We start from the raw sequence: 13,132 nt of genomic DNA, 5'->3' as shown, positions 1-13,132 counted from the left end.
GCTTTACCTGGTCACGAGGTGTTACCAAAAGAAAGAAACACTTTTCTATTAGAAAAAATCCATGAATTCCTCCAATTATTCCCAAAAGTTTCCAAATATATTCTTTTCCCTCATAGAAATGTTCTACATCTTGTGCTTCATGTTTATGCAAACCAAGAGTCTACAATAAAAGAGATAAAGTAAAAAAAAAATTAAAATGGCAATGTTTTAATTTTTGCTACAGCAAGCCATAATGCATTAATTCATTTTATTCCCAGAATTTTATTTTCCCAGTTCTGTCATAGTTTAATTGTGTTTTGAAATAATCAGCTGAATAATAGAGAATGAAATTAATCATGAGGAGCACAGCTACACTTCTTCATCTCTCAGTGGTGAAAATAACATTATTTTTAGGCACAATTTTATGAAATCACTATTTATATATATGAGATATCTTTTGTTTCCAATATATTGATGCTAACATTTAGAAAAATTACTTGCATTATCTTAATATGCAAACTTCATATCAGAAGTAGATAAGGAGCTACTGGAGAGGGTCCAGCAGAGGCCACAAAGATGTTTAGGGGACTAGAGCATCTCCGTTATGAGAAGAGTCTGCTGGAACTGGGCCTCTTCAGTCTAGCGAAGAGAAGTCTGCGAGGGGAGGTCATCAATGCATACAAATATCTCAAAGGTGGATGCCAAGAGGGTGGTGCCAGACTCTTTTCAGTGATTCCCAGCAACAGGATGAGAAGCAATGGCCATAAACTAGAACACAAAAAGTTCCAACTCAACATGGAGTAGAACTTCTTTAAACTGAGAGTGGCAGAGCACTGGCATGGGCTGCACAGGGCGGTTGTGGATTCTCCCTCCCTAGAGACATTCAAAAACTCCTTGATGCATTCCTTTGTAACCTGCTCTAGGTTATCCTGCCTTGACAGTGGGTTGGACTAGATGATCTCCAGATGTCCCTTCCAACTCTAACTATTCTGTAGTTCTGTAACTGTGATTCTGTGAAAATAATGCATAAATTAATTAATGCATAATTGATGCAAAAATGCATTTTTGTTGGTGGGTATGCTTCCTTCTTTTCCCTAGTGTCACAGCACAGCAGCCCTCCTTTGCTCTGAAAGTGAGGGCTCTAAGGACTACTGGATACATCACTTAAAACTGGTGAAGGAGAATACTTTCACACTTAAAAGGTGTTGCTGAAAGAAATGCATTTGTCTCACATTTAGTGAGAATTGCCTTCCTTAAACCACTCTCCCAATTTTTCTTCCAGAGATAATGCATTGAGCATAAAGAAAATTTTAACCAGAATCTGAAGTAAAGCTGCAAATCTCTCTTTCTGTGACCACTAGAAGTCTACTCATAACATCTCTGTCATATCGAGGAGACTGTTAAAAATAAATGAATACACAATGGAAAATTTGGTTCTGTTTTGCTTGTTATCCTGTTCTTAAAATTTAGATTATGAATTTAGGAAAAGACCATGCTTCCCATTTTATTACAGTTCTAGGAATCAGGATTAATTAGGCTGATAGTGCCTGGTTCCCTGGAAAAATCTATAGAGGGGACTGTGGATGGCTCATACAACCTTAGAACAATTTTTGTTAAAATGTGTTACAGAATCTGCTTCATTAAATAAATTAATACCCATCTAGAACGTGCCTTGCACAGGACTTGTGGAGTTTCTGAATTATTTTTTTTTCGAAAAATAGGAACCTTTCTTTCTTTGAATTCATTGATCATGGATTTCTACTTATTAATATTTTTAATCTCTTTCTGAGCTACAGAGTGCAAATGTAATTGGGGTGCTGGGGGGATTTCATGGGAAGCTTTATTTATAACCTGATAAGCATTATCCAGGTTTAAATGAAGCCTTTCTCTTCATATGTGTCAACATTTTAAAAAGAACAGAAGTGTCTATTACTACTTACCTGAGGAATAAGATGTAGCAATGCATCTCCAGAAAGGGTTCCAACAGCCAAACCGACAAACAGCTGTAAAATGAGTGTATAGATTTCTTGACAGGAGTTAAATAAAATGAGAGTTGTACCAAACATAGATCCAATAGTAATAAGTAAAACAGCAACAGTGCTGTAACCATATTCTGTAGGGGAAAACAAATGAAACAAAACAAGGGCACCTTTAATAATCCAATATTTTTATTTGTATTTGAGTAGTTTTTGTATTCGTAATTGTTGTTGAGGGTATGTTTTCATACCTCTATATACAAGCACGCAGGAGAAGTGATTCATTATGACACTATCTGATTTCAGCTGGGATTGAGTTAATTTTCCTAGTATCTGGTACAGGGCAGTGTTTTGGATGCTGGATGAGAATAATGTTGACAACACACTGATGTTTTGGCTGTTGCTAAACTGTGCTTACCCTGAGTCAAGGACTTTCCAGTGTCTCATGCTCGGAAAGTGAGGAGCTGCACAAGAATCTGGGGAGCGAGGGGAGAAACACCTCTGGGACAGCTGACCAAACTGGCCAAAGGGATATTCCACACCAGAGAACATCATGCCCAGTGTAGAAACAGCGAGGAATTGGCCAGGAGGGGCTGATTGCTCCAGTCAGCAGGTGGTAAGCAATTGTGTTGCACATCACTTGTTTATCTTGGGGTTCATTTCCCTCTCTTTTTTTTTTCTTTTGTAAACTTCCTTTCCATTAGTAATTGCAGTAGCAGGAGGAGTAGCATGAATTGTATATTTTACTTTATCTCAATTATTAAACTGATGATAGCTCAACTGATGGGTTTTACCTTTGTCCTGTTCTCCTCCCCAGTCCCTGTGGAGGGAGGCAGTGAGGGGGTGGGCAAGTGGCTGCTTCATATTTAGCTTCTATCTGGAGTTAAGCCACAACAACCACATTGATTTTTCTAGTCATGTGTGAACAGATGACAGAATTAGAAGCCCAGAAAACATTCATTTTTTCAGGCTTTACATGTCTGGTACTTCCAAATTTCAGACCTTAAGAGCTAAACAGACTGTGGCTATGCAAATCAGAGGCACTCAGAGCAGCACAGTGAATACTGCTCTGTATTTGCTTCCTCTATTGAAAGACTAATGCTTGAGATTCTATGTTCTCATATGCCACACCTGTGTATCTTTACAGTCAACACCACATTTTTAACCAAATCATTTTCTGTAAACAAACGAAGGCCTAAAACCTCAAATAAATGTAGCGATCTAATTTAGGTTCTAAGCATAAACATTTTGGTCCAAATTATATTTACAAATCTGCTGTGGAAATACATCCCTTCAGTTAATACACCAGGACCACCAGCCTATATTTTCCAGATTACTGGGAGGTTTTTGAATGTTAGTCTTATAATTCCTCAGAGTTACACGCTGCTAACATTTCCAACATTTTGCACAACATGAATCCTGATTAATTTCGATGGAAATCTTATAATGGGAGGTAAAACACTGATAAGAAACACACATAAAGGAATTAATGCCAAAATATTTAAAACTGTCACCTAACGTTTCAAATTTCAATAGCACTGCAAGTACTTAGCACCTCATAAAACCAGACAGCTAATTTCACAGACTGCACATCCAAATATACAAGAGTATAGTGGAAATATATGGAATTTCAAGCCTTGGTGACTTAGCCAAAACAGCACAGCCTGCCAGTAAAATAGAGTTCAGAATAAGACTAATGAGTCTATGCTTAGGTCACTAGGTCACACATAGGTCAAACATTGAGTCCTTTATCTATATCAAGACAGCAGAAGTGTCCCTGTGGTCATGGAAACCTTCCTTTGTCAAAAAGCACAGGGAAAAGGCTTCAGAAAGGGCTTTTATTAATTCTATTCTGCACTTGAATAGTTCAATTTTTCTCATCTCTCACCTTTATGAGATCAGTAAAATGTCATTGATTGGGCTGATGGCTTAAGACTTTGAAGAATCCCAATTAACAGCAAATTTTTTATGAACCTTGCATGTGACCTGGATAAGTTCCTTTCTTTTCTTTCTTTGTCCCTTGATTCCCGATCTAAAAAAATGGTCATATCTATGCAGCACAGAAAAGATCAAAGCAGTAAAGACTGCAAGATGTTCAGGTAATGAGCAGAGGTATAAGATAAGAAAGGACTGCTGCCTATTGAAGACTCATTATGATTCTTCCTACTCTGTATGTCTCTTTCTACTATAACAATTCTTGTATATCCATGAGTATTCTCCCATGCCTTTTACTTCTAGGATATTCACGTGTTCTTTCCTGCTTTTTAATTCATGTGCTGTTCCATAAAGATCATTGGGCAGCAGGATGGGAGAAAACTTACTAGCTCCAATAAGACCTAGTCATCCAAAGCTAACCATGTAGATATTAGGATAAAGTATTGAAGACATTGATTTGTAGCCTAAAACGTGCTCCTCTAGATGCAGGCAATTATGGTTAGATGTCTATTCCTTTCTGGTCATTCTCAACTCCGAAATTCCCCACCAAAATTAATGTCTCAGTTATTACACCAGCACACCTTGATTTGTAACCCAGATATCCCTGGCTTAAAGTATGGGAAAAAAACCCAGAAAAAACATTAGGAAGCCCTTAGGTCAGCTCAGATTCAGATTTTTATTTTATAAGGTGGACTAAGGATTGACTACAGTGGAATCCATGGAACAGATGGAGCGGAAAACACTGGAAGCAGGGGCATGTGAGGGCTACAACTGCAAGTGGAAACAACCCAATTATACCCTCAGTCAGTTCTTGCTCCAGCTCTATCACACAGGTCCTGCAGCTTTGTTACTCTTTTTCTGGATGTTTTTCTTACCCCAATAGTATCCTCAAAACCTCTCTGATATAAAATATCACAAGCTGAAACACCAGTAGTATTCATGCAAAACTTATTTCTATCAAGCATTTGCCACATCATGGTATAAAATGCTAGCTAATGTAACTTTGAAGCTATATGTAAGAGCAATTCAATGACTACAATAGAAACCTGGTGTAAATTTAACAAAATAAGCCCTTACTGCCCAGCAATCCATAGATGAGGACCTGTTATTGCCTACCTGCTTGCAATATCAAGCAGTTCTCTAACAAATGAAGAAAATAACATGTGGAAATAGAATTCCAAATACCATAAAATTTAGACCATTGAATCCCCTCACTTCTCAATATAATACTCACTTCTCAATATAATACTATTATCTGACATGTATGCTATGAAATGATAGAATGCTTAAATTACAGATGGCATAAATCCCATGTTTTGGGTTATTAATGAATGAAAAGTCCCCAGAAGTCCTTGCACCTCTTTATCTGAATTTAAATAATAATTTATTAATAAGAACATAACTTACTTTCCACAGTTGTTGGTGGAAGCTTTGTCTGTTTGAAGTCAGGAAGCTGACATGAACAACTTAAAAGTTGTTGAATGATAGCTGGACTGATTTGCTTGAAGTGGTCCTTAGAAATGGAGGAAGAACTGTTTTTCAAAAATATCTTCACAAGTTCATTGGCAGAGAAACAAACCTTTGCAGAAAAGTATATTCAGTTACTAAACATGTTGCATTATCTCTGCATTTAGTTTTGAGGTTAAATACAGAATCTTAGAAGAACACAGGAAAATCCAGTCCTAGAAGAAACCTGCTATATATCTGTACTCTTTCTTGCTTAAATTAGTTTAATTACTTCAATTACTTCACTTTTTTTCTGTGTAAACTTGATACTATCATATATTTCAGAAAGACCAGAATCTTTGGGATAAACCAGTTCAATTTCTATCAAAGCCACTTAATGTCATTAAGATCTCACAAAATAAGGTCTCTCATTATTTTATTCTTATATGTGCTAAGAAAAATGTTTTGATGCTAATACAAACCATATTCTTAGCTATTCTTGTGAAACTACATTATTTGCAGTCATAGTGCTATTAATATAAGATACAGCCTAAATCAAAGCAATAGTGAGATTCGTTCTTGTACTAGATCTTCGGTAAGATATAGAAATAAGTTAGCTTTTTTAATTCATTAAATGAGAGCATGGCAGCAAACTAGATGTTACATAGTCTAAAACTGGTCTAAAGATTACTTAATAATTGCATTATTAGAGGCACTTCAGAATTCCAACTACTTTTTTGTTCTTGTTTGGAGCATCTCTTTGTCGAAAGAAGCAATTTTTCACAGAAGCATTTATATTTCAAAAATTTTCATGAAGAATTGGGTTTTCCTCTCCAGTATGAAACTTCTAGTAAAAACATGAGCAGTTTACACAAGAAAAATTCTAGAGGAAATTTCTGTAAACACTTTTAAACAGAACTCCAGATCAAATATGTTATCTTACTTAATAATCTTAATTTCTTACTCTCATCTGATGAGCTGTGATTCAATATTTAAAAACCAAAAAAATTTCTTTAATTTAAATTGGTCTGCATCTGAGACTCAAGGGATTCCGAAATATTCTTTTTCTCATTGAAGCTCAGCTTCTTTTGAAGTTGTTAAGTAAAATTACTTTTAAATAATCCAGTTAAAACCCAACACATTCCTGCATTTGCTCATCCATTAGTGAAGTAAAATATGCCTTGTGGTTCACTAAGAAACCGAATTAATTGAGCACTGATATATTTTTTCTGAAAACCACATTCAAGTCTTCAGGATAATGGGTGATCTTGTCACCTGGACTGAGTGTGTTCTGCCTTCAAGCCAAAGGAGAGCATGAGGACAATTCAGGAGCTACCATATTGTAAGAGACCTTAATTTTGCCTGTTCTAGGCAGTGATATTGACTTTAGATCTAGGAACCACTGACATCTGGTATCAAGTTGGAAGACTAGGATTTTGGCTGGTTATGAGCAGCATTGCTGACCAGTCAGAGCAGGGATGATATTATTTAACACCTTCACCAACAACTTGAGTGATGGAAGAGTGCAGCAGGTGGCATTCACAGGTGAAATTCAACTGGGACCACTAATCAGTATGTTGATGGATGTGGCTGCTATTCAGAGGGATCTTGACAAGACCTTGAAATGGGCTGACCAGACCTTCATGAAGATCAGCCAAGATAAACTTACTGTGCTTCACACAGAGTAACTCCATGCACCAATGGAGGCTAGGGAAAACTGGCCAGAAGGGAGGCAGGATTCCAGAAAAAGCCCTTGGGGTGGGTCCTGACAGGAAACTTGAACATGAGCCACCAGTGTGCCCTTGTGGCAATGGCCACTAACTGCACACTGGCTGCATTAGGAAGAGCAGAGCCAGCAAGTACTGGAGAAAGAATATTGCCCACCACTCAGGACATGGGAGTCCACATCTGGACTAAGTCCAGCTTAATAACCAGCAGTGCAAGACGCTGCCAAATTGAGGGAAGTCCAGTGGAGGGCCATCAAGATGGCCAGGGAACTGCAGCACATGATGCACCAGGAGAGGCTGAGGGACATGGGTTTGTTCAGCTTGGGAACAGAAGGGTTGGTGGGTATCTTAAGTCTTCAACTCTCTAAGGTGGTTTAGAGGGAAGTTATAACCAGAATCCTTTCAGAGGCACACAGCAAAAGAATGAGAGGCAAAAGGTATTAGTTACAGCAGCAAAAAACTCCAATTTGCTATAATAAAGAAGGTCATCAAGATGAAGGCAATAAAGCACTGGTGCAGGTTTCCCAAAGACTGTATAAGCTCTGTTTTTGGAGACATTCAGAATTCAACATGGCTCTGTGAAACCTGATCTGACTTTGAAGTTGGCTCTTTTTTGAAAAGTACAATAGACAAGATGAGATGCCGGATTACTGTGAGCCTAAATTTAATGTGAATTTATTACCATGAATTTTCAATGAAAAGTAAAATATTATCTGTAAAAGGAAACTGTCTACTCTTACATAAAAATAGCATTAAGGTCTGCTTAGTAAAATGTTCTTGTAAGATGTGGAGCATGAGGACCTGCATCTTTTCTAGTTACAAGCCCCAGCCTTTGAAGCTTTTTAACATAAGGAGGCAGAGAAATGTCTCCATTAGAAAAGCAACTATGTTGCTGGATGATGATAAAGAAATAAACACATTGCTTTTGCATATTTTCATGTGAAAAACAGGATGGATGGATGGATGATTTAAGTTTCCAAAATCCATGTTTGTTTAATGAGGAAGAATAAATGAATACATAGACGTTGTGACATAGTTTAATGGAATTTGAGATTATTTATCTTATTAGATCATTTGCCACTAATTTTTTTATTCATATTTTTAATTGTAGAGACAATGATGACTTTATAAGAAAGCAGTGACCCTTTGTTGTGGTAATGTTTAAAATAATTATTCCTATATAAAAATTAAATTACAGATCTTAAAGCGGTTAGCAAACGCAAGCTATAGACAAGTCAATGTCCTGTATGTAGAGGAATCTCCTACTAATGAATCACAATGGCTATCATAGGTGCAGAAAACAGGAGACAAAATTAGCAACACTGCAGTGAAACATGAAGTGTTCTAATGAAAATATGTAAAGGAAAATAAGCATAGCTAAAAATAACAGAAATTAAAAAAAAAACCTTAGAAATTAGGAATTAATACAGAAGAGAAAGTATCTTCTGCCCAGATGTTTCTTTGTGATTTTTTTTTATGTATACAGAATATTTGGCTCTCAGTTAACTCCTAAGACTCAGATAATGTCCTTGCACACTTATCCTTTGAGTTACAGTCAGTCTTAGAAGTTCAAGAAATCAAAAAACTGAGCTTTAAAAATGCTTCAATTGCTGGAGAATTTTGCTTCTTTTACAGATAGAATCACTACTGACTTCTGTCCTTTGTAATTTAAAATTCATATGAAACACATTTAAAATGACCTTAATTTAAGATTATCTTGAGACTTCATTAAAAGCCTTATCATGCTGATCAGCATGATCCTTTTTTGTGGTCAGACACAAAGAAAGAAATGTATTGATAGAGTATGCATTTCAAATGCAATACAATTACACACATAAAGATCTATCAGAATGGCATTTAACCAGATGAAATTTGTCTCAGCTGCCCATCATAAAATGACCACACAGAAAAAGTCAATTGCTCATCACTCAGTTCTCCTAAACTGAGAAGAAACGTTGCCACTGAGTTAATACAAATAGTAAAGGGTTGAAAACAACAGAAAAGTGATTTTTGAAGAATATATTTCAAATGCATACATCAAAATATATACCAATTATATACTTTGAAGTCTTCTTTTTTGTCTAAGGAATGACACCCTGTCTAAAGGATGGAAGTCAGTTACCATCTTGATTATTGCCATAAACAAAATTTACTTATTTTAAATTCTTAGGAAAAGGATAAAATCACCTGCAATAAGCCAGTGTCCTTCAAAATTCTCAGAGAGAATACTTTGGAGTATCTACAGCTCTGTTTTACAGCCTTTATACTTTCTAAAGAAGGCTTCTGGATTCCATAGATGGCTATGAAAAGAGTTTGAAAATGTCCAATCCTCAATTTACAGAAGCCTTTAAAAAGCAACTTACATAGAAACTTTAATTTACTTTGTTTTCCTTAGTGCAAAACAGGAAAGACCTCTTTCTACCAGGTCTTAGATACTTAGGGCATCCTAGAAACTCTGTGAAATAAAACCACAAGAAATCTCTAATAACTGTAAGAAAACAGCAAAACCATCAAATTAACATCAATGTTAATCCAGTCCTCTGTGTCTTGAAGAAGCACCTGATTCCATGTAACACTAACCATTGTTAGCCCCTCCCAGTGACTTTAATTACACATTCAACATCCACAAAGTTCTTTCCCTGATTAAAATTTAAACAAATATAGCTATACAAATATATATTTTCATCTGTATCTACATGCCTTTTTGAAATGAGTACATTTTACCTCAGACATATTGCATGGTTTACAAATCAATTTAAACTTCTGTCAGTGAAATTCTGTCACCAACACTATAATAACATAAAAATAAATTAACCTGGTCCCAGTCTGTGTTCCTTCCACGATCTTCAAAATAGCCTGTCAGATAATCTCCTTTTGTATGGTTTCCTTTGACTGGGGTATTTCTTCTTCCAATATCTCTGATTGCCATACTGTAACGTCTTCTTTTGTGACTGTGAAATTGTCCATTTACAGTGCAGGTCTTTTTGGCTCTAAGCACATTGAGTAGTTGTTCTAGTTCTGGTAATTAATTAGAGAACAGATATGTTACCATAGGAAAATGAACACTTTAAACATTCAAAAGACAGTATTTTTTTCTTTTTGTTTGTTACAGCATTATTTCAATTCCTCACTTTAATACTTTTTTCTCAGCTTGGTACTGGAGGCAATTTCTGGAACTGCCAGACACCCAGATCCTCAGCCTTTCCTTCTTTACATATCGCACTCATATGTGACTGGAAGGCAATTCATCTTTCATTTAATCAGTATCTCTGACAAAGTTATCTAGCAATTGCTAAATAACTTCACTGTTCTTAAAATTTTCCTGTTCAAATGGAACTCCACACTAAGCTGCCACAGCCAGGTATTTGGATGAGGAAACAGATCCTCCATAGGGTGTCCTGAAATCAATCTTCAGGATGCTGTGCTGTCCTTGCACTTCAGAAGTGCAGCACAGGACAGTGAATTTTTTCTCTCCTTTGGTTAACTGGGAAGCATGCCTGCTCACAGTACTGAAACAGGAAGGAGAGAGTCGGGATCCCTAATCCAAATCTGACATCATGCACAGATGTACCTCATGTCATAGCTGGGGTGTAATGGGTGCTTCTGCTGATGGGATGCCTGGTTATTTGACTGGCAGGCCCTATCCTATCTTCCTTATCACCTTCCTTCACCCCTGCACTTTCAAATGAAGCCATAGCGATAATTCCTGTAAACCTTAACTTGTCCATTAAAAAGTGGTCCACCAATTAATTTTAAGGGAATTTCCATTAATGGGAATGTTTCCATGTGATAATCCTTTATGTTTTTTAATCTTATTACTCAGAAAATGCAAATGGTGTAATCTTAATGGTAAATCTCACAGAAAGGTTTCTGATGTTTCACTACTTTTTTTTGGCAACTTAAACAAACAGATCTGAATGGAGCTATATTTGCAGGTATATATGTTTTCTAAACGTAGTAAAATCTAATTTTCTTTTTCTATGCTTCCAGATTCTTACTCTTTCCTGAAGCTCCTATTAAGAATTTAAATAAATTTAAAGGGACAGTGTAATGAGCTTACATTGAAAATAGACTTACTCTGCCACAAACAGGTTAAGAATAATTTTTTTTTATTGTTCTGAATGATATCCTAACTCCACCAACCATAGAGTCCTTCTATTACCTTCACTGGGGCCCAGCTTTCACCACATAAAGCTATTTAGTAGCACTGTGCTGAGATATCTCCATTCATTCTTTTGAGAATTATTTTACAAGATCTGGCTGGGCAATTTTAAAGGCAGGGCTTTGCTACCAAATCAGTTTATGTAAGTACAGTCTATAAGCCCCAGTTTAGGGCTATGGATTATTATATTTTTAGTATTTATTTCTGTGATTCAATGTACCTCTGTGTAACCTATGAATGTTAAAAATGTTTTTACCTATGCTCAATTCAACTTTTCATCCTTTTGAACCCATAGTTAATGTAACTTTTAAAAAGTGCTTTGAAAAGCTTGTAAACTGTTGCTGTTAGCAGCTGCCACAAAAAAGGAAAAGCTGATCTTATAACAACTTCTACATCTAATCCATGCCAGGCCTCTGAATTGATGGTGTAGCTTCTCAAACTGCTAAGCAGGCACAACCTTTAACAGAAATTAATAGCTGCTGCTGCTGAGAGCTCAGCATTTGTTTTGTTTTGTTTCAGATTTGTTGTTTCATTATTTTTGGACCACTTAGAGCTCTCCTATACTTGGATTTATTTATGGTTAAGTAGCATTTCTGATAAGTCCAACAATAAATTTTCCTGAAGAAAATTAACTTTTTAACTTTTTTGCATACTCCAGCTTACCTGTCACTTGAAGCTCAGTGGTACTATTTAGAGAAAAGAAAATATATTTTATAAAGAATTCTGGGGAGGGCAAACTTGCTTTCCCCATACAGACTCCTTGGAGAGCCAGGGTAAGGATTAAAGCAGCCAGGCGTGGAAGAGTGTTTTCATCAGCACCATCTCTCTCCATTATATCAGCATTTTTCTCCAGAGTGCTCACATCAACACACTGAAATCAGGAGAAAACAGCATGAAGACAGTCCTGCTCACCTCCATTTAAATAATCAAAGTGACAGGAGGAGAAACTGGGGAGAACAATTTCACAGAGAGCCAGAGTAGAAGAAATGCTAAGATGTAAGCTGTAATTGCCAGCAGGACAGCTAATCAAAGGACATTTTCAGGAGAACAGGCATAGAATTAAAAATCTTGAAAAATTTACTCAGTGTCTAATGGGGAAAAAGTACAGTCCTTCAGGTTATTTTTGATTAGTGTTATTTTCCTGCTGTTTCTATTGTTCCAAGTGTCCTCCTCAATTACATCTACATCTACTTCCAGAAAGTGGAAGAAAGGGGAGGAATTTTTGTTAAGGCACAAGAAATTGGCTCAAATAATACAGACTCTAACTCTTCATCTCAAACTTCAGAAAGAATTTCTTAAATGTTTTTAGTTGCTTATCTATTCAATGGAATCAATAGTTTTTTATGGGTTAGTCATCTGGGGACAATATGGAAAGATATAATTTTTCTGATAAAGGGTGACTTTCCTGCTGGGTGACCAAATAAAAACAGTAGCCAGTGGTATACAACCATGTATGTGGAGGTCTGCAAACTCACTCAGTTGCCTGGAAATTTACCCCCCTTTTCACATTTTCTTCCCTTTTTTCCTTTCTTGTTTATTTTCACTGCGAATAGTTGGGTTTGAATGAAACAACAACAACAAAGGTAAAAAATTATTAATTTTTTTTCTAACTCGTATTAACAAAATTAAAAGGTCAGCTAGATGAGCCATAACAGAAGTCATTTATTTCATACATACTCATCTCCCCTTATGTAGGCCATAAACACTTCAGAGAGGAGGCTGCCATTTCTTTTCCTTCTCATTCACTATACATTAAAATTTTCACAACCCAAAACTTAATCTCTCATTTCAATCAAGATACTATATGCTATGACTAAAGAAGAGGATATTTTCTGTGAAACCAAAACACACAAGAGCCAATAAAAATGCTTTTCTTCTATGACTACCCTGCAGCACTGGCCCTTTTC

General features: G+C 36.3%; 1 protein-coding gene across 5 annotated transcripts in view; it reads right to left on the bottom strand.

Moving 5' to 3' along the window:
- The window catches only part of SLC39A12 (solute carrier family 39 member 12), a 34,798-nt gene that overhangs the window by 14,316 nt on the left and 7,350 nt on the right, over positions 1 to 13,132 (bottom strand). For all 5 annotated transcript variants that reach the window (XM_068212417.1, XM_068212420.1, XM_068212430.1 and 2 more), the window contains 5 exons: positions 11,889 to 12,096; positions 9,879 to 10,081; positions 5,298 to 5,469; positions 1,920 to 2,092; positions 8 to 160 (listed from right to left, as the gene is read on the bottom strand). In XM_068212417.1, coding sequence (XP_068068518.1) covers positions 8 to 160; positions 1,920 to 2,092; positions 5,298 to 5,469; positions 9,879 to 10,081; positions 11,889 to 12,096 — 909 coding nt within the window. The remainder of the gene's footprint in view (positions 1 to 7; positions 161 to 1,919; positions 2,093 to 5,297; positions 5,470 to 9,878; positions 10,082 to 11,888; positions 12,097 to 13,132) is intronic.

Source organism: Anomalospiza imberbis, chromosome 1 (assembly GCF_031753505.1).
Source record: "Anomalospiza imberbis isolate Cuckoo-Finch-1a 21T00152 chromosome 1, ASM3175350v1, whole genome shotgun sequence".
Lineage (NCBI taxonomy): Eukaryota > Metazoa > Chordata > Aves > Passeriformes > Viduidae > Anomalospiza > Anomalospiza imberbis.
The sequence above is the reverse complement of the archived record's forward strand: the minus strand, read 5'-3'. Positions and strand labels throughout refer to the sequence as shown.